This window comes from Fringilla coelebs (genome assembly GCF_963513975.1).
Source record: "Fringilla coelebs genome assembly, chromosome: 6".
Classification (NCBI taxonomy): Eukaryota; Metazoa; Chordata; class Aves; order Passeriformes; family Fringillidae; genus Fringilla; species Fringilla coelebs.
In genome coordinates, this window is record NC_140034.1 from 56,248,959 (window position 1) to 56,271,504 (window position 22,546).

Consider the following 22,546-nt stretch of genomic DNA (forward strand, 5'->3'; position numbering starts at 1 on the left):
GAACTGGGTTTAGAGGTCTAATCCTCCTGTCACTGATGCTACTGGAAAAATTTGCACTTTGGTAGAGAACTAAGGGCTGAGACACTTAAGTGGGAAGTTTTTCTCCAATTATGCACTGTAAATACTTGCCATGGAAAGTACTGTACAAACTTAACACTGCTGAAAGCACAGCCTTGCTTTTCAATGCTGCCCTGTGCTCCTGACCTCTCCACTGCACACATTCCCACCCCACCCACTCTGGTACCCTTCCATCTGCTTTTATCCAGCCTCTCCATCCCCTACTCCTCCCACCCACTACTCACCACCTCCTCCACGGTTAGATGGAAATACAGGCTTTAGCCACCCACTGGTCCTGACTGCCCACACTGCTTCACTCAGAGACAGCATTTTACCACATCTAGTGAAGCATAAAGCTGTGAGGTGAAGACACACAGCTGGCAAAGGCCTTGTACTTTCCTACGCATTCTGTTAAATGCTTTCCTGTTAGTCATGGGATCTTACCATGCTCAGTATAACTGTCAGAAATTAATTAGCTCAAGGCATTAGGATTAACTATTTTTAAACTGGTGCTCATGCCTTCTCCTGCCCATTTCAAGCACTCTGATAGAAACACACTGCTTTTTCATGATATGCCAAAGTCTGTACAGCACAAAGGAGCTCCAGCGTTGGTAACACATGACATGCAAAACAAGAATCAACTCAAATAATCCACCCAACTTTGTTGAGATGAAAACTGAGAAGGTTGACAGTGGTGGCAGCAGAGTTGGGCTGTTCCCTTTCACTCTGGAATCCATTCTCTTAAGTCTTTAATGCACTCTAGCTCTCCCAAAAATAGCCCTCATGTGTTTTTGTTAGACTTGGAAGAAGTATCTTTTTATTTCTTTCTAGATTTTGAAACCAATTTGGTCCATCTTTACAATATCAACAATGGTATTTTATGTTTCTCTACTTGAAGATCCACCAGTCTGAGTTGAAAAACGAACAAGTATGAAAAGTAATGCACAATGTGATGCTGTTTCTTCAGAAAACACACTCCAATCAATTAATCTGGAACACCTGCAGCACCTGCTGCTCTGAAGAGAAGACAACCTATGAGTCAAAGTGTAATTGTGGTAAAAATGCATTGCTTTAATAAATTCACCAATTTATTTCTGCTAACCTGGCTTGAATAAAGACAGCTTGTTCACAGATGTTCTTATGATCAAATTACATTATGGAAAATCCTAACTGATTTTTAGTAAGCATTTTCTTGGTGTGAAATTAATAGAAAGGTAAAAATTTAATGTATACCTGTGCAAAATTAATTCCTCTCTCCTTACAGGTAGAACAGGGCACAGTTCCTGCAGTCTTACACAGACAGCAGAGCAATCACCTGCCTTCTGTGAGGCAGAGTCCACATGCACACCAAGCAAACATCTCTAATTACTTTGTGCTTCTTCATTAGAATAACAAATAGTCCTCTGTATAGACGGACCTCTGCAGATGTTGATAAACTACAAACTGGTGATTCAATTTTGCACAAAACTGTACTAATTTTACATTTATCCCATCTGAATGGCCTGAACTTATCCATTACAAAATGTAATACAAATTCAAATTTTTAACCTTTCCCCCAATCTTGAAATAAACGAGTGATCTTCTTTCCTCTTAGGCACAAGAATTCTGTTTTGTCAGTGTGTTTCATCTTCATTTACTTATTAACCTGAACAACTAATTACAATCCCTGAGCAGACACACCATTGTATATTTTTCTAGTGTGCTTTCTGCACAAATAGAAAGCACAGAAGAACAAAGGTTTCTCAGGTTTTATTTCATTCATTTTCCAATTTGCTTGAAAGGACTTTCAGAGGCATTTATGCATTTCTTAGAACAGGAACTCCATAAGGACTGATTCAGGTAGATTCTACACAGGGATTCACTGAAGACAGTTGCCCATCCCTAACAGCAGTGGCTATGCATTACTGATTTAACAAGGACACGATTTGAAGTAGTCCCCACTGCAGCACTTATTTGAAAATACCCCCATTGCATCCTTTTTTCTTCCCCTTCTCCAGTCTGCTGTTTGTGGAAAACATCTCCTTGCCTCCCTGCATGACAAAGCATCGAGAAATTATTTATGCTATAAGTCTTGGAATATGAAAAGCTGATGAAGTGCAAGTGATGTTATTTCTTTTGGTCCTGTGGGAGATTTAATAAGGAAAATGAGACTCAATAAGAAGCAGTTTAAAAAAAAATGGAAAAAATCCAGGGTGAAATAGGCAAGAATGCAAAATCATGAAGGACAAAACACACCACTGGATTGGTGTCCAATGCTTTTTGACTCCTGGACTTCATCCAAATTTTGTATATATGCTGGCAGGCTTCACTACAGACTGTTCTTCACTTTTTGTTTTACTTGCACCATTCCTTATATGCAAATCACATATTCCTTTGCAGATTACAAAAGAAAGAAAGAAAAAAACAACTGACCACTGAATTATGGGTGGGTAATGTTTCTGCTCTCCATATTAAATCTAGATTATTTTTTCCCCTGCTCTGTTGCTAAATCAAGAATAAGGCCTTAGCTTTTTCTCTGTGCTGCTCAACAGAAGCATAGTGTTGCAGGATGTTATGTCTTTTCTCTTCCAAAAGAAAAGACAGCCTGAGCATAATAAAGTAGTGACCTAAATGGAAGTTTGTTTAACTCTTTCCTAATGTTTTTTTTTTTAATTAATTCTATTTCTGTTTTAAAATTACTTGACTTAAATTGGTTTAGGAATTCCAAATGTTCATATATTTTAACTGCAGAAACACTGTTAAGTGACAAGAAAATTACCAGCCTATCACAGAGGTAAAGTCATTTAATAGAGAAATGTGCTACCTGTCATGCCAAGGACAAAGCATATTGACCTGAGCTCAGAAGGGCCTTGGTAAAAGGAGGAGAAACCATGCTGGGATAGAGGATCCTGCTGAATTCCTACAGGAATACATCAAGGATGTTAAAGGCAGCCTAGCAAAGAACTGAGTGAAAAGAAATTCTTCCAGTTTATACAGAAGACAACTGAAGTTGTGACAACACATGAAGATAAAAGATTAGCATTATATGAAAAAAAAATCCCATAAATATTAGGGGCTATCTTACTATTGCAAATAATTAATAGAAGAACTTTTATATATAGACTTAACCTGAATTCTAGGAACATTAATCATCAAGAACTAAGCCTATCATGGCTGATAAGAGTGTGAAACCAGGCAAGAAGATCAAGAGTAACTCTGTAACTTTCTATTTGGCTAAGGCACAGAAAGCAAAAATCAGATAAATGACAATTTATCTGATTTAGGGATTTATCTGTTAGGGTTCCTTGGGTAGGACAGGGCAAAGCACAAGAAAGTACTAACTTAAATGTAAGCAAACATCAGATAACCACCTGATCTGCAGAAACAAACTAAGGCCAAACAAGCTGCCTCAGAGGGAACAATGAAAACAACAAAACAAAACCCCCAAGTTATCAACTACTTACTGATATTGCTAATTTGACAATCACAACACTTTGTGATATTTAATAACAAAGTATAAAGAAAAATAATTATGTAAGGAAACATGTAAGTAGAGAACAAGAGAAAAGGCTGCATGAAGTTACCAAGGAGATTTTTGAGAGGATAACCAGATAAATTTTTCCCAGACATGAATGTGCTGAAGATCAAAACCTCCTCCTTTCCCACCTCATCATGAATCTTTCATCCTTCAAACAAGGTTCAAATCCCACTTCCCTACACATATGACACATGCTGCACTCTTTCTCCCACGCTTCCTGCCTTTTCATGTGTCCTAAGTCATGAACTGACTTCTTCCCAGCTTTGGTGAAATAAGTCATCTCCAGCCACTCAGATGTAAGTAGCTCAGAATCAGCTTATCACGGTATGATGGCCTTTGTTCAGTGAAACATTTGACATGGCTGTTCACTGAAAATTTTCCTGGAGAAAAAAATGACTACAACTCCTACAACGGATTCAGAAGGGAATAGAGTGAACATATGAACAAGTTTTAAAATGGAACTGGTAAATTTCTTAAAACATTGGGATGATATGGCTGAATGTTCTAAAAAGACAAAGATATGTGTAATCTAGGAAGCCCTTCTGAGCTCTGTCTTCATGTGATCCTCTCCAGATTTGGACTTCAGAAGATGCTGAGGACATGTTTTAGTTTTAAGAAGCTCAGCAGAACAGCTGCAGTTTTTCAACACTCAATTCAACAGACATAATTTTTGATCAGTGCTCGTGGTCAGTATGAGATGACAGAACAGCTGTTTCTTTTCCTATCTAAAACTTCCTATCTTCCTCTAAGCAATGTAACAACAATAAAGAAATCAGACAATAGGGATGAAAATAAAATACCAATGTAAAGATGACATATTTTCAATGACAGTTTCTCAACTGAATACTGGCCACACACTCCTGCCTCTTCAGGACAATGTGTACACTGTACATATTGAGCAATGAGGCACCTTGAAAAAGTGTATAGCTGATGGTGCTTTTCCTGTTGCACATAATGAGGTACTCTAGTAACTCAAATCTTCATTTGCTTTCTCACAAACCTTGCTGCACTGTCACAAGGTTCCTAGAGCCGTGCAACTCTCGTGTGCCTTGACTTCCCCAGCAAGCCAGAAATAGGATATGGAGCACAAAACAAAGTACCTGGTTTGTGCAGAAACAGTGCATTTTTCCAACTGTCAAAATATTTAAAGATCATGTGATTCTCATTTCAAGACTGATATAGGAAACACCATTAGGCTCATACTGTTTTCTACCACTACTGTGTTGTAGCACTAACACTGGTGAGTCTCTTCTGAGACTCAGTGAGTGTCATGTCATATTCATGGCTTTGCTCTTTCAAAACAATACAGGAAGAAAATAAAAAGGAGGTATAAGACAATCTAAAAGAAATACTAGTTTTGAAAACGAATTGTCTGTTTCACAACAACCATACCAAGTAGATCATTAATTAACATAATTCATGCTGTACCTTACCTCAGAGCTGCTTGGGATTTCTGATCCTGCAGTTGAAATAGTTTCAGGTCCATTGCATTCTTCCCCTAAGGAACATTGAAAAAGAGATTCACATAAACACATCCCTTTTTTTTAAATAATGTTGTATCTGAAAATGATGTGGACTTTGAAGGCATGGAACTATGAATAAACAAAGGATGGAAAATAATACTCATAATACATACAATCTTCAAGAATGGTTCTTTGGAGTAGAAAAAATGCTGCAAGACACAATATACTCAGTCTCTACTACCTTGGTGTAACCCTGCATTCACAGAAACATATTTTTAACTGTGACAGAAAAAAAATCTGCTGTCATCAGTTATCTTTCTTGTCTCAAATATCTGCTAGGTCTAAGAGGCTTTCAGCTCAGAGCTTTCCTGCCTCAGTTATGGAAGTCCAATTACCTGTGGAAGTGTGTGCTAGAGATCAAATTAGGGTGTGTTTTTTTGCTAGGGAGTCAGTGATGCATGACCTCAAGATTACAAATGCCCATGTAATGGAGGTATGACGACAGGATCAAAAATAGTAATATGAACTTCATTACTTAGCTTCTTGTTAAAAAAACAAACCCCCAAAAAACCCAGCTCCAAAACAACAACTGACAAAATAAACCTAACAAAAAAAAACTGCCTTCATTTTAACGACAGTGGTGAACTCCAACATGACTTTCCCACAAATACAATCATTTCACCAGAGACACTGTTACTAAAATGTTAATGCTAAAGGGAAAACCCCATTCAGTACCTTCATAATCTTAAATTGGATCAAGTCACTGGCTGGGTTCGTGCCTCTGAATTCACACTGTTACCAGTTTCCAGAACAACTCTGAGCCCATAAGCTAGGCTCCTGCTCCAAGAAGGTTTTTGTAAACAACCATCTTTGCTGATTAGGCAGAGCAGTCTCTTCAATCAGACATCTAAATCACTCCACCAGAAAAGGATAACCAGTTTTAAAAATAGCTGATCAAATTCTGGACTGTGCACTGAAAAATGGTGTCTCTCTCTTTCAGAAAAGAGGATTCATCTTACTTCTTTCTCCATTAAGGAAGCATTGCTGAGCATAGCTTAGACTGGACAGACTTACACTGGACCACTGTCATGGCAACTACAGTTACATTATTTCCGCCAATAAAACCAGCCTACTTTTCTTTTTTGTAATCTGCAAATATTTGATGTCAAAACTGCATTCAGGCAGGATAGAAAGTGTTTTTTAAAAAATATATAATAAGCTTCTTAAGTACAGCTTGAGAGCATTTTGTTTCCTACAATTTTTTTCTCTTTCAAAGTTCACTTACAGAAAATGGTCTCTGTAATTTTTAACTATACATATGATATGAGAAACCAAGCAATGGTATGTAAAATACAACAAATAAGTTTCTGAATGCCAAGACAGTTAACACTGTTGCATGCTATTCTGCTAAAGCAAATTACACCTGGAAAATCTGCATTAGTAGATAGACTCTGAACACCAGGGTAAAGAATGGGAGCATCACTACCACATTCTGCTACCTGTGCTGCCTAAAGCCCTGGGAGGCAGGTGGCTGCTGCAGACTTAGCTAAAGGTATCAGCCCAGGACCCAGGAGCAGAAACCCAAATATCTTGTCACACAACCCTCCTTTCCAGGCCAGAAACAGTCTGGCATCTTGTCCCTGCAGCAGGAACATTCTATTTTCTATACTCTGAGGGAACCTGAACTGATTCAATGGCTATAACAGCCTTTGGTGGGGGGGTGGATCATGTTCTGGATTTTATCCTCTCGGTAATTGTGAAAGTCTAACCTCAGAACAAATATAATTCAGACTTCCACATTTGAAGTGCTTTCCATGTACCACAGCTGATTACTTATGCAATTTGTGGAAGGAAATCCTCTTGATATCTCTGTTCCACTGGAATAAACCTGAAATAACCCTAGAGCAGCACATGAGAAGGTAAAAAGAGAATGCAAAACATATATCAACTGAAAAGTACAACACACTCAGTATGTCCACTCCTTGCAAAACATGTAATCAGATTCCTGAACATGAGCAGCACAAGCAACGCACACCCAAATCCTGTAGGAAGGTTTAAAGAGGCCCCAGCCCAGAACTGCACCAAGCACCATGAATATAAATGCACAATTAGATCTTAACCAGGAGAGCTGCCAACAGATAGCCAACAACTGACTTGCAAATCACATTGCAAAAGGCCTGGCTCATATGTGATACCAATGACTCACATAAACTGAAGACTGATTTGCAAGAGGCTCCCAGCAGGGCAAAAAAAAAAAAAAAGGACTGAGGAAACAGAAAAAGCAAGGCAGGTAAAACATGGGTTAGTACAATACCTTCTGACTGTGATGGCTTGAACTTGGTGAGAATCGCAATGTCATCTTTGAAAGGAAAAAACACTTCAGTAAGAACCAGAAGTAAAATTCACTTTAACATGAACCCATTTCAGAATTCTCCTCTATCCTTTACAATACAGCCACTATATAAAGCAAAAGAATACGCCCTGGACACCAGAGACTGTGACCTAGACAGAAAGCATGGCACAGGGTCCTCTTGGAACACCACCATCTTTTCCTCCAGGGACCTTATTCAGCAACACAAACAAGATTTGCCGCTTCTCCTTAGCAGCAGCAGGGAGGACCATAATAGTTTCTACTAGTCAAGAAAACACTTTTAAAATTCTTCATGAAAGTACTGCTTCATATCTAAAGATGGGAGTAAAACAATAATATTCTGATAAAATTCCGTATTTAAGGGTATGTCCTTGTTCTTCAACACTACATGCTTTTATGTATATAAATAGACCAAGAACAACAAACAAACTTACTAAACTAAGTGGCTCTTTATTATAAAACTTGCATTAATAGCAGAAACTTTTTGAAATGTTTTTTGTTCAAAACTAACTCCAGTACAACTCCATGACTATTAAAGCCCACTAAATTATTTCAGAAATGTATCATTTTAGTATTTGTTCAAATCACCAGCCTTCATGGGAGTACACATATCCTACCCAAAAGAAATGGCAATGTAACTGGTGTCTTCACCAGCCTTACAACTCTTCATACAGCTATTATGTGTAACTCCTTAAACACATGTGCTTTGGCAATGTGCACGTTACTGTAAATAAGCAACCTTCATAAGGGCTATCATTCTGCAGTATAAGGCAGTACATGCTGTCCCAAACTACATCCAACCGCAGGGCAGCCTACTTAGAAACTTTCGGTACGCCACCCCTAAGAATTACAGACCATTTCTACTTCAATTACAGACCCAAATGATGAGAACAACAGCAGCCCACAACACAACATTCAGTACTGAAGACTGAAGAATATAATCAAGATTTATTTCATCTCTTAAAATATAAGTAGTTTACTCACAAAACAGGTACTTTCATTACTATAAACTTATTATTTCTGTAACAAGCATAAAAAATGGCTTCTTGTGTAATTAAACAACCAGAAATTCTACACTACTTCAAATTTGTTCACAGCGTTGGAATCCCTTGGTTTTTTTTCAGGGCAAAACTGATGAGTTAGGAAAAGGTAAAAGTGCATGTGCTCAGTGCTATTGCAAAAAAGCAACAATGGCATTGTAAGCCAAGGCCTCCCACAGACCCTGTTTTCTGATAATAGCTGCAGCCAGGCAAGTGGTGCCAAAAAAGGAACTGCACATTCTCTGGGAGAAATGCAACCTGTCCCAGGTCATGTCCTGGCCACAACAGCAGTGCCCCAACCTGTCCCAGGTCATGTCCTGGCCACAACAACAGTGCCCCAACTAGGCACGTAAAAGCCCAGGACAGACCTAAGCACAGGACTTCTCACTCAACTACTGGTGCACTTTGAAGCATGGTTTCAGCTTTGAAGAACATTTTCAGCTTCCAGAACTCTCCTAGATGGAGAAGAAGCACACTCTGGAGGACACTGGAGTCTGGTCACCAAAACAGCATTACGGAGAAATCTGCCTTGCTAGAGAGAGAAGGGATTTTAGCCATACAGGCGTGGCTGGACTGTGCTACTCATCTTCAAAAGCCAGTGAAAAAATCCTTGGCTTTTATAATAACAAGCACAGTCACAGCCATGGATACTCCAGCCCCTTTAACTGTGCCTAACCTGCAATTTCCCTGGGAGGTGACAATTCTTTCACTTCAGCAGCCTCAGTAAGTCCAAGTCTGCTGGGAGACGGCAAAGAAAAAAGCTTGGCTGATGATGCTGCACTGAAGTACAGCAGGGCATGGTACAGCTGGTGTGCAGATGCTGCAGTCTGGCACAGTTCACAGCAACTCTGCATCAGAAAATGGAGCAAGAGAAAGCTTTTAAGTTTTCCTTTCTTCCAACTTCCATAACCCTGATTCATCTGCACCAAGTACAGCTCTTGACAGATCGTTTATACCACTAAAAACATTTATATATATATTAGGTGCTTCCAAAATCAGGTGGCAGATGAAGAGACATTTTTAGGGACCAAAATTTGTTTTACTACTAAAACTATAAAATCATCTGCATTTGCACACCTAAGATCTGTGATAGAGCTATTCCAAAGGAAAAGCCACAGACGGGATTCTCATGGGGGTGTTGATAAACTGCACTGTTTAGCAGCAGTAAGACAGTATTACTATTGATTCTGCTGTTTCAGTATTGTTTCCAAAATTCTGCTTTCAATTATTTCCACATTTTTCTTAGACACAATAACAGCATCCTTTTCAGCCAACAAAACCAAGCAAGGAGCTTTCAGACCATTGACGCTGTTCTACATCTGTCTGACACATTGGCATATTAGTTTATACACATGCAAAGAGCAAAATTTTGATGGTCCAGGTAAAATGAAAACAAACAAATAAACTAATCCTAACAAATCCTGAAAGTTACACTGCAGTTGTTATGAAGTATCCACTACGTACTATGAAAAAAATTCACGATATTCATCTTTAACATGCTATGAATAAAACTTTATTCCTAGATGTCTTGAAGTTACCACCTTAATAAACCCCCTGACATTATTCAATGACTGGGCCTGGCCAACAGGAAAGAGAAATGAGTCACTGCCTCCAAACAAGCATCATACTGACTATTGCAAGTGCTTCCATACCTAAGGAAAGCAGCTTTATAATGACTTATCAACTAAACCTATGCAAGTACTGATCGCATCCTCCAGAGCTGAATGGAGTTACCCCTGGGAACTGGAAACCCACCTAGGTGACTTGTAAGAAAGCAAGATAAGGTTATCACTCCAGCTGGTATTGTCTGAAGAGTATGAACTATGCTGCTGAGCCAAAGGTTCAGTCCTAAAATGATGTGGTGATTCATGCACACAGAGATGCCTCTAAAAATTTAAAACTATTTAACGATGAATCAGTGAACTATTAACATTCTCAGTGACCCCAAGAAAATCTATTGGGAATATTTTAAAAGAATCTTATTAGTCCCTTAAAAAGAAGAAGATTGCATTCAAGTATAGGCTGCTTCACTGACATATTAATTTTCTTCATGTGTTTTATTATTAAACATGTACTTCCAGAGAACAGGTATTTACCAACACATTAGAAGTAAAAGAAAAATAAGTATTTTACATAGGCACAAATATTTGGAAATCTGTTCCTAACAGTAAGAAAATCTCATTAAGCATTTGGAAAAGACACATAGTGTTCTAGTCCTAACCTCCAATATAGTAACTGGGTATTTCAAATCAAAATGGGACGTTTACCTGCAGCTGCCTCCCTTTTAAAGAACCACAAAACCACCTCCCCTTTTGATTAAAAGCCACTGGGATAGCAAAAAAGGGAATATGTTAAACAAAAAGAGAAGTTGTGCAATTTCGGTTTTAGCAAAAAAAAAAAACCACACAAACATAGTGTCATAACAGAGAACTTGAATGGCATTTTAATGCAATTCGAACCACAACCATCACTGTATTTTATATACCAGCATAGGCAAGACTTAAAGCATGCTGTGAACATTCAGACCTCTCAGGTATCATTGTTCTGCAGAATGACACACACAAACTGATTAATAGGTTGAAATGCAGTTAAAAAAGAAAGCCCAGACTAGGAATAGGTGGATAAAGTCAAGTATTTTTAAACTGCATAGCGTTTTCATGCATGCAAGGTAGAGGGACTAGAATGACAAATAAATCTCAACAGAACAGGGTAGCAGACACACCAGACTGAAGGAGTTCTGACACATAGTGCTTGTTTGCCCCTAAGAGTATTTATATATTCGGGGCCAGATTTCATCAGCACTGTTTGACTGCAGAGGCAAGCACACAGCTCCAGCAATGGCCCTGCACATCCATGAAAGTGCCAGGTGCTCTTGCCTCTCCTTCCAATGAAATGCATCATTTTAAATTTTGCTACTGTATTCACCAAGTATTTAATTTTCTCACATTACACAATATAAAAATACACCAGTATAGGAAGATGTTTTATAAACAAATGCAAGATTTACAAGACTTACAAGAATTGCAAGATTTGGCATTTTTGTCCAAATTACTTTAAAAATGACGGAACATCTTTGGAATTCCTAAACTCATTCCAAAGAGAAACTGTTCCTTTCAATCAAGAAAATGATCAGGGCAATGGGCCATGGCTTCCATTGCCTAAACTTTTTTTATGTAAGCAGTAATCAATTAACAGAATTGAGGTAGACAAAGTGGTTTGAAGAACCAAGTGGCCTGAAATCCACATCTGCTAGCCATTACTTGCGGGCATGGTGTATTTCTAGCACCCTATAAATTGTGCAAACGTAGACTTTCTGATTTCCTACCCAATAGTTAAGACAACTCCTTTGAATAACAAAACCACAGGGCTCTTTCTAATTTACGGTTAGTACAGCAAATGAAAGGACAACCATCTGCATCATGAGTCCTATCTACATGGTTTGCTGGGGTTCTGCTGTCTTGCCAAAGGCCTCAAATTTCATATTTACCCTTTTGAGCCTAGTAAAGAAGACAAGAATCCCTTGGGATTTCCAGTCAGAAGAACTGCCCTTCATGCAAAGATATATTCACTTCCTAAAAAAAAGTGTTTGGAACGTCACCACATCTACTGGCCCTCACTGAGAGCCACTGGTGAACAAAGGCATGAACACAACAGCTGTAACACCTTTAGGTTTCAATGAAAAACATATATCTATATAGTAAAAGCCAAGTAAACAAATCCAAATAGACTCAGCTCCTCCCCAACAGGGTGTTTAACCTAACACAAAATGTTATAGTTGTTACAACAAAATATGCAATGTTACACAATGTGTAACTACACACAAACTTTAATCTATAATTACAGTAATTTCTGACATGTTATTCAGCTTTAGCACCAACAAACAACTGTAAATCCCTCCATAACTATAACTGCAAGAACTATCCCTAGCAATACAACACAAGAACCTTCCTTCCCCTTTCTGCATTTATACACGTATACACGTGGAAAGCTATCACCAAATATAACAAAATTACTGCTAGATAAGATAATACAGCCTGGTAATTGGACTGCTCTTTGGTTCATTCCCCAGCTGACAATAAAAACCAGTGCAAAAGTTCACTGCATTATTACCTTGCCTCTTAACATCTGATCACGTTTTCACATTAGCTATCCCTTCCTGATAACGTTTAGGTTAGATGACTATTTGTCTCCTACATGTGCATATGCAACTCATTGGTTTAAAGATACAAAATATAAAGACATGGTACAGGTTTCTTGGTGGTTTTGTTTGTTCTTCTGTTTGGGGTTTTTCTTATAAATTATAGGCCAACAGTTCTTAAGCACAATTTCTGAAGGACATTTTCATCAATGCCCTTGTATCTTATCCTAGTGTTTATTAGGTCTTTGTACATAAAGGTTAAAGTGTGCTTCCCCTTTATAATACCGTTATCAGTTTATTTCTGTAGGGAGCACCTCAGAACAGCACAGCACACCAGGCAATGCCTTAGCAGCAAACTGATGGAAAGGGAATCACTGAGAGGACATCACTCTGCCTTACACCAGAAGAGACGTTGGTGGCTTTATTTGGCATTCACAATCCAGAATCTCTGCCCCCCTGCTGAGCCAAATCGTTTCTCCAGGACCTATTGTGAGGGAGAGACACCTGCAGAGCATTTTCTTTCATATTCTGAGCTAGAAGGTGAAATTGTAGGCCCCTTGTTACAAACAGACTCAAATGCCTTCACCTGTGATGGTAGGACCATCACTCAGTTCAGCACCTAAGGGATCTTTTTCAACTTTAATAATTCTATGAATCCACCTTTATTTCCCAGCTTCCCAAAATGTGGCCTGAATATCCCACATAATTGCTAGTGGGATATAAATGGCATGCAGGGTACTTAAATCCTTCCTTTGCTACTCACTGAACTGCAGACAGTGAGTTTAGTCTCATATGCAGGGTAGTCACCTAAAATGAAAATGCTGTCCAAGAGCAATTTTTTTTTTTTTTAACTGACACAATCTTTGGAGAAAAATCCACATTTAACAGCTGCAGTGGAATGGGCTTGACGTTTTCATTTTCACATTAAAAGCACCACAGCTATATAGTGATATGATACAAGTTGTTGGGATGGGTTCCCAACAGCAGGTTTTCCTACTGCAAACGGGGGTTTTCTGTTACAAAGAGGTTTAACTTCCAGTAACCAACCTGTATTTACACTGTGCTCCTGCAGTGACACATGGCAGCCAGTAAAGAAATTCCCTCAGAAACCACACACTGGTTGGGCTAAGAGAGTATTTTCTCCCCTGCCTTTTATATTATGAACTAGGTCTAAATTTCTTGGAGCTTTTATTTCATGACCTAAGAATAAACTATCGAACGGTTTCCTTTTAACAAACCCTTTGGTTTAGGCCTGTGGGAACATGATACCCCATTCAACGTTTCCACAAATAGATCAGAAATTACTACATTCACTGCGACAGTAATTAGAGACAGATGCAGTTTTGAACAGAGGCCTGTATTTTATGTTACTGCTATGAATTCTGATCAAATAAGTTTAGTATCATTTTATTAAATACCAGCAGGAATTGGCCCTAAATGCTGAGGTACTGCAAGATGGCAACGCCACAGTGGCACAAGCACCACTGTGGCACAAGCACCATTGCCTTTCACCAATGTTTTTCCACCTCTCTCGGAGGAAAAAAAGCAAGATGACAACCAACCTAAGCAAGCATTTGAATTAAGGTGACTTTGAGCATTTTGAGCACAAAGCAGGCTCCTGGAAGTTCTGGAAGAGGAGTCATGTGTACAAAGGCAGCATACTTCAAATCATGGCATGGAGCCAAGAGCAAGCTTCCAGAAAACTGGCAGGCTTGGGATATATCCCACAACACTGCAGCATTAACATGCTGGGGAAAAAAAGCTACTGCAAGTGAACCTAGACACAAATAATCCTAGCAACATATTGCAGTCTTCTTCCTCTGAAATTTACATTCCAATTTTGCAAGTTCAGTTTTCTTAGACTTTCATATTTGGGGTAAATGACACATACCTTCCAACAGAAAGCAAAACCACACACACAAAATTGGAATGTTTTACCTCACACAGAGGTAATTCAGCAGGAAGCCAGGAAGATTCCTTCAAGGTAAAAGTTTTGGCACACAGGTTCTAAACAGACAAGTTAAACTTTCTGTTGTGGGTAGACAGTTTTGCACCTCATAACCTGTTTCCCAGCATTCAAGTTTAATAAAAACCAGAATTAAATGCACACACACACTATCCAAAGACAAACATGTCTTTAAAGAAAATATGTAGCAGTTGTTTTCTCTCCTGCCTTGTTCCTATTGACTTACACAGGCCCTGCCTGTACACATCAGACATCTAGAGCCTTAAGAGGCTTTTCCTAAAAGGCACAAAGCATATGTTTAGATCTATAAGAAGTCCTGCTGGCAGCATATGTTACTGTTAACTTTTCTAAACAACAATTTAAGGAATTTTTAACCTTGAGAGACTTTTGGGCAACAAATTAACAGAACTTTTAAAAAGCCTACTCAGTTCACCCCATATTCAGTTTTTTTTTCTGCTTAAGAAAAGTGGTTAATTAACAATATTGGACTGAATTAGAATATGATTTTGTACAGAGAGTTATGTGGTACTATATGGCAAATCCTTCTTAACCATCCTTGAACACTGAAACCCCTCAAATCTCCTTACATTCACTATTTATGACTATAAAAATCCTCAAGGCTCATGGGAAAACTGAATAATGTGGAATGAAGTTTACACATCTGACTTCATAGAATCATTCCCTAAATAGGAATATTTTGTGTGTTCTGTAAATATTTTTTAGTCTCAAAGTACTTCAGGAGAATAACCCACGGAGAGAGCAGTTCAGTCCGAGCACTTCTCATTGCTCCCAGGCAGTGGGATGGGCGATGACTCAGGTCTCTCACATCCCCTCTGGAACAGGGTGGCTGGCCAAGAGGCTGTAATATCCATCTGCTCGGGTTCCTGCCAAGCTGCCAGCTCCATCAGCCCTTCCAGAGAGGGCAAACCTTCGTCTGACACTTGCTGCGGACGCCTGCCTCCCTGCAGCTGGACACCCCTCCTTGCTGCCACTACAAAGAACTTCTTTTGGATAATTTCACTGTCAGTATTGCCATCATACCTCTCTGAAACAAGACTGACAAATATTTTGAAAATCATGATTTTCTGCTAGTGCTCGAGGTGTTTAAAATGGCACTATATATGTTTTTCTAAAAGAGACAGTGCAGTCAAGTTGTAAAGGAGAACAGATAACCCAAAAAGCCAACACAGGGACTTAGTGGTTCTTTCTTGCATTAAGATTGTCATTTCTAGAACTGATGGCAAAGCATTATTCCCAAAAAAGAAATTTTTATAGGTCAGCATTTTCCTTTTTTAAAAAAACCCTATACAGTCTCATTCTGAAAATATCAACATGCTTCTGACTGTTGATTCACGTTGCCAGGTGAGGTGCTGATAAACACACACTTGCGTCATGTAATTTCACAAAATCTTAACATTACCACATTTATTATAAGTAATGGCACGGCTACAGCAAAAAAGCAAGGCCCCGATACAAATCCACTGGCTCCACATGCCCTGCCGCAGGATCTGTGCGAAGCTGAGGGGCGCCAGAGCATCTGGGATGGAACGAGGGGAAGAAGGGGAGAAGGGGAGAAGGGGAGAAGGCTGCTCACCCCTTCCCAAGTGAGGTGGGCTCTGCTCGGAGCCCCCTCCAAGGGCAGCCCCAGCCCCCGGCAGCCAGCGCCCACCCCAGCTGGTGCTTGGGGGAAGGCTCGAAGTTTGCTGTCCGGCAGAGGGACCTTTCTATCTGCCGTGGCTTTTGAGATAAAAATCAAGCGGAGTCTCTTAGTTTTTTGTTCTTGGCAGGGTGCTGATACGAGAACGTTCATTTTCAAGATTTACTTGAGGATTATAAAGATCGACTCATAGTTGAATCGTGCTCATGGAGAAGCGGTTTTGTTCTTCTCAAGTGAAAGCCGAAAGATTAAAAGCTCGATGCGGGAGATGTGAGGATTCACCGGGGAGCAGCCCCCTCTCACAGACGCCGGCCTGCAGACCCCGCGGAGGAACCAGAGCCCCCCAGACCCCCACACCACGCTCGCCTCCGCTCCCCGTCCCCCGGGGGGCAAGGGCGGCACAGAACCATGATCCCCCCTCCCCGCCCTCTCCTACCGTCCGCCGACAGAGCCATCTCGATGAGGGTCTCGTTTGCTTTCTTCCCCAAGCGGTTCATGGTGGCCGCCTTTCCGCTGCTGCCGCCGGGGAGCGGAGCGGTGACTCAGGGCGGTGACTCAGGGCGGCGGGGCCGCCTCAGACATGCGCGGTGCGGTGCGGAGCGGGGCGGGGGAGCAGCGAGCAGAGCTGTGCCCCCCGGGCGGAGCTGTGCCCCGCCGAAAGGAGCTGTGTCCCAGAGCGGAGCTGTGCCCCAGAGCGGAGCTGCGCCCCCCGGGCGGAGCTGTGCCCCCCTAAAGGAGCTATGCCCCAGAGCGGAGCTGTGCCCCCCGAAAGGAGCTGTGTCCCAGAGCGGAGCTGTGCCCCAGGGCGGAGCTGTGCCCCCCGGGCGGAGCTGTGCCCCAGAGCGGAGCTGTGCCCCCCCAGGGCGGAGCTGTGCCCCCCCAGGGCGGAGCTGTGGCCCCCGGGCGGAGCTGTCCCCCAGCGGAGAGCTGTGCTCCCCGAGCGGAGCTGTGCTCCCCGGGCGGAGCTGTGCCCCAGAGCGGAGCTGTGCCCCCGGGCGGAAGGGCGGCGGGGCGGGGGCTCTCCTGGTCCGGACGGGACAACCGCAACAATTCGCAGTGTGCCTGAGAGCGGGGTCCATGGTATGTGTGATACGGGTTCAGCTGTCCCGGCTGTGTCCCCCCCCCCTCCCACGCTGCTTGTGCACCCAAAGGAGCAGAACGCACTGGGACGCAGCGCAAGCGTTTCCTGCTCAGAGATAGTTAAAACAGCCCTCTGTCCGCAACACTGCTCTTATCACAAACCCAAAACTTAGACCCATGTGAAAAATGCGAATTATATGGTTGGCTTTTCACAAATATTAAAATTATTTTTATATGTGTTATGTTAGAAAGTATTAATTTTCTTAAGTAGTGTGTAAAATATACTTTTAGGTTATAACATAATGTTAAAATAGAAACTATGCTATGTAAGATACGTTTTTTAAAGAGAGGACTCGCACCGAGATAGCAGCCACAGGACACCTAAATCTTTCAGAGAAAAAGAATTTATTGCTTCATTATCAGAAGAAACTAATTTCTTCCAGCCTCGCTCATCTCTGAAGACGCCGTCAGGATTCAGAGGACAGACAGAATCCTGTGTTTGAATGGAATTTATGCACTGTGTATGAGGTGTGTGAATATGCAACAGGCTGTTGCTGTTAAGGGTGTCCTTTTTTGGGCTTATTTTGCCCAGAAAAAGGTGCCTGGACTGTCCCTAACTCTTTGTTCTTACTGTCTCATACTGTCCTAATCCAAATTGTCCAAATTTTTATTATTCTAATTATATTACTATTTTTATAACCATTCAATTACTATTAAACTTTTTAAAATGTTAAAAACAAGTGACTGGCGTTTTTCACACCCATAAAAGCTGCTATGAAGAAGTTTAACTCTTAACTTCTGAGGCTCCGTTCACAGCTGCTGTCCCTGCTCCTGGAGCTGCTACCATTGCCATGTCTAACAGCCCCAGCTTCTTATTGCTTCCTTCAGTCATCTGAATGAGTTTCCAACAGTCTTTGTTCAGTATATGTATTTAATACATTTTTTTGGTTCATTATTTTAAGCTCAGGCATTCCTTCAAATGAACTTCTTGTATATTCATCTTCTACTACCTGAGTAACCATTTTGCACACCAAACTGAGAGGAGTTTTTTTACTTAGGCAAATGAAACACAACAGCACTTTCATGACCAGTAAGAATTAAAGGAATTCTTAATAAAAAGGTGATCAAGTCAGTCAATTTGAGTTGCTAGGCTTGTTTTCAGATTTATATACTGTACATAGCCTTTATTTGTGCAACATAACTGCTGCAAGGAGTATATTTTTAGTCAGTAGCAAGACCTAAAAATGTGTCTGGTTGCTCTCCAAAGCCTAAGACGTTTAGTTGGGGTTTTAATGTCCCAATGCAGGATGGTGGGAACAAAGAGGATGGGCTTGGTGCACCAAAGGGTGCCCTGAAACAGCCTGTGACTGCATACAGTGCACCAGATCACAAGGCTCTGTTTAAGAGCTGCACTTCCAAGCCTTTAATTTCCCCCCAGCACTACATATCTTGGATAAATGTGTTTATGCCCACAGAAGATGCAATTAGAGTTGCTATTCAACGAGAGCCAGAAACAGCAAGAAGTGCCGTGGTCATTGCTCCGTTTTGCTCCTAATTGCACCCTGGCTGTTCCCAGCTCCACCCAGCAGCAAACCCAACCATACCTAAAGCTGTGGGAGTGCCTCAGCCAGAATGCCAAAGAAGATTTCAATGACCCTTGTAATTGCACGCGCTGACAGCGTGTTGAGCACTGACTTTGTGCAAATTACACAGTGGCCTGTGGTAGGGATGGGACAGAAGGATGCTCCTCCAGAATGAGAAATATGTGGAGGCACACAGGAGGTCTATGCAATACCCAGCGTTGAATTTCCTTGCATATTCAGAGTTGGACCAGCTATTGTCTGACTCGGTGGGTTCACAGTTTGCCCAAGTGATCTAGGACCACCCTTCCTTCCAAGGGCACACACCTTTTTTCATTCCAGGTTCAGTCTGAATAAGGAATGCTGATAAGGTGATGCATTACTTATGTCAACCTATTAAACCGAACAATCATGTTATTGGTTTGGGGTTTTGGGGGGCTTTCAGCTCCACAAATCACTGCAAGCAACAGGTAGGGCCAAAATAAAGGAAGAGATGGCAAACCACACCATTTTATTCCTAAAATATTAATATAGTAGCCAGGTACACCATAATATTTCTGCTTTTGGAGTCCACACACTATTTCTAATACATAAACCAAAAAATAATAAAATACCTAGAAAGCTGTGGGTAAAGGTAGGAAGCCTCACCAAAATTGCTGACAGTGAATATACTTAGTATATTCAGTGGCAAAGGGTAATCCTTTGTTTGTGCTAAAGGAGAACAGGTAGTTTGTGTCTCTTATAAGCCTTCCAAACCATGCAACTGACTTTTAGGCCTTCACATTAAAAAAAAAAATAAATTAAAAAAAAAATTAAACACAAAATTGGTGGGATTGGAGGGTAAGATTTCAATGATATCTCAGTGCCTATTGTTGTCTCAGATAGATAGCCCAAGGCTGTTCAAAAGAAATCCTAACATACAACGTCAGATGCCAACTTAAAACATTCTACTTAGAGGATTATCTAAAACTTTTGGCACAGAAGCATCTCTGAAAACAGAACCTGAGTTTTTGTGAGAGGTAGTGGAATCAATGCCCACATTCTCCACCAAGAAACTCTCATGGTTTGATGCTGGCCAAATGCCAGGCACCCACAAAAGTTGCTCGCTTGTCCTCCCCTGCCAGGGCTGGGCAGAGGAGAGAAAAACTTTAATGAAGGCTTCATGAGTTGAGGCAAGGACCAGAAGAAAATACTCCAAGGGCAAAAAACCTCAACTTAGAGGTACAAAGTGCATTTATTATTAACAAAAGAGAGGAGGATAATGAGAAGTAAAATAAGCCCTTAAAACACCTTTTCTTCTCTCCCAGCCCCTCCCTCCTTCCCACCCCAGCACAGGGAGACAGGACATGGGGGTTTGGGTTGGTTCATCACCGAGATTTTCTTCTGCTGCTCAGGGAGAGGAGTCCTTTCCCTGTGAGGCCCTGGGGTCCCTCCCACAGGAGACAGTTCTCTGTGAACTTCTCCAATGCTCTCACCAGCAGCAGCCCTGCTGCACCCGCTGCAACCTGAATTCCCCCCACGGGCACACAGTCCTCCCAAATGCCGTGGGTTGTGACCATGATCACAGGGGTCCCAGGATGAGGGAAGAGATGAGAAAGTTGACTCCATGTTCAGAAGGCTTGGTTTATTATTTTATGATATATATTATATTAAAAACTATACTAAAAGAATAGATCCACCTGTTGCATTCCACAGCAGCAGATAATCACTGTTTACACTTTGTTCCTGAGTCCTCTCAGCTTCTCAGGAGGAAAAATCCCAAGGAAAGGATTTTTCAGAAAATATCATGGCTATATTTCACCTTTTTATTTTAATAAATTGAAAAGAAAAGTGTTTGTAATTTTGTCTGCTGGGCCCATGCAGAGGAAAGAACAAACACTTGAGAGGTTTATTTTTTTTTGCCAATCAAAAACCTCAATCAATGCTGCTGATGTGGAATGAACTGGAGATTCTTCACCTGCAAAACACCAAATTCCATCACATGACCAAAACAATCTTCAATATAAGAAAATGCAAAAACAATGCAAAGAAAGTTCAGTGCTTCAAATCCAAACAGCTGAGTTTCAAGAGACAGTCCATGGACTGAAGATGTTGCTCTTTGACATGTCTGGAAGTCCCTTTTGGTCCTGAAACAGGCTTGCAGAATCCTGAAACAAAAAACTGCTGTAGAAAATCATCAACAGTTATCAAAAATCCATTAAGAGTTATCAAACAATTTTGAGAAAATTTCTGAAATGTCTTGGCCACAGCCCTTAATTGAACCACTTGGGCTGAGGCTAATTTTTGGCTTTTCAACGCCTTTGAGCTGCTAGATCTTTCAAGTCTTTTTATATAATGTGTTTTGGTTTGGTTTTTTTTTTAGCCAAAAGAGCAGCAGCAGAGGGGAGCCTCTGAGGCCCTGCGGCGGCTCCAGCCGCTGTGGAAGGCTCAGGGATCCCAGACCTGGCCCACAGAACGGTGGTCCAGGCCCTGACGGGGGAAGCAAAGCCCCCGAACCCAGCGGCCGGCCGGGCGGAGGCCCCGGCCCAGGGAGCCGAGCCAAAGGGCCCGGCCCCGGCCCACAGAGCGGGCTCTGTGTCCTCACAACCCGGCACCCTGCCGCCAGTGCCTGGGCAGCACGAGTGACCGAACGCTTCATCCCCCCGAACCACTGCAGACCAGCAGCTGGGGAAGAGAAGCTTTCCCAGGTATCTTCACCTCGAGACCGGGGATGTCTTTTCCCCACAGCAAGAGAGCAACGCTCGCTTTCCACTGCTTGTCTTGCAACGCAAATGCAAAAGGCGCTCCTCCTTTCTGCCCCTCGGTACCACCCCCACCCCTCTGGGCTGGGGACCAGAGGCAAAACCTTCAGGAACCACCTCCCCTACGCTGCTGGGGCGGGCGGGGGCAGTCAGGCATTCCAAACCCCAAGGGGAATCTCCCAACCAAACACGATCCGGTCCGCGACACACGCTGAGCTTGAACACAGGCAGGCGGGCAGCGCCCGCACCCAGCTGTGGAGCCACGCCTGCCCCACGGAGGGACGGGCTGGCGGCCCCTTCCCCTGTCCCAGCTGCCCCCGCCGGGGCAGCCTCGGCACAGCCCGAAAAACTCGGGGGGGAAACCCGGCTGATCGCAGGCGCCGCGGCAGCTGGGGGCGGCGGGGCCGTGGGCAGCCCCGATGATGGCTCCGCGGGCTCGGCGCCGCTGCCAGAATAATCTTGAACTGGTGCCAGTTCGGCGGAAGGCGGCAGAACCACCGGGGGAGGGGCGGCGGGGGCAGCGAGACCGGAGGGAGTTCGCCCCCGCCGGGCTGGAGGCAGCCGCGTCTTCTCCGGGCTCCGGAAGCTGCAGCGCTGGCGCAGACAGCAATGCCGGCGGAGCCCACACGGGAGACGGCGGGACGGGCGGCGGGGGCACTGCCGGTGCCGCTTGGTGGCCGCTGTTTTCTGTCCCCACCTCCGCCCCCGGCGTGGCGGGTGAAGGCGGGGCCGCCGCTGTCGGAGCCCTCACGGGTTCCGGTGGAGGGGCGGCCCGGAGTCGGCCCCCGCCGGCACCGCTGTGAATGCAACTGCCGGCTGCGATGCAGGGCGAGAAGGCACAGGGGCGGCAGCCGCTTCTGCTCCCGGCTCCGGGACGGGCTGCCGTCGATCGCCGCTGTTGATTGCGTTGCATAGCAACACGGGCGAAGCCGCGGG

The 22,546-nt window shown here is 42.6% G+C and overlaps 1 protein-coding gene across 2 annotated transcripts in view; it reads right to left on the reverse strand.

The window, feature by feature from the left end:
• Window positions 1-16,759, reverse strand: part of ANO5 (anoctamin 5) — a 60,747-nt gene extending 43,988 nt beyond the window's left edge. For both annotated transcript variants that reach the window (XM_084208761.1, XM_084208760.1), the window contains exons 1-2: window positions 16,646-16,759; window positions 5,008-5,072 (exon numbers count right to left, since the gene is read on the reverse strand). In XM_084208761.1, coding sequence (XP_084064887.1) covers window positions 5,008-5,072; window positions 16,646-16,706 — 126 coding nt within the window. In that variant the 5' untranslated portion in view covers window positions 16,707-16,759. The remainder of the gene's footprint in view (window positions 1-5,007; window positions 5,073-16,645) is intronic.
• Between the last annotated feature and the right edge of the window lie 5,787 nt (window positions 16,760-22,546).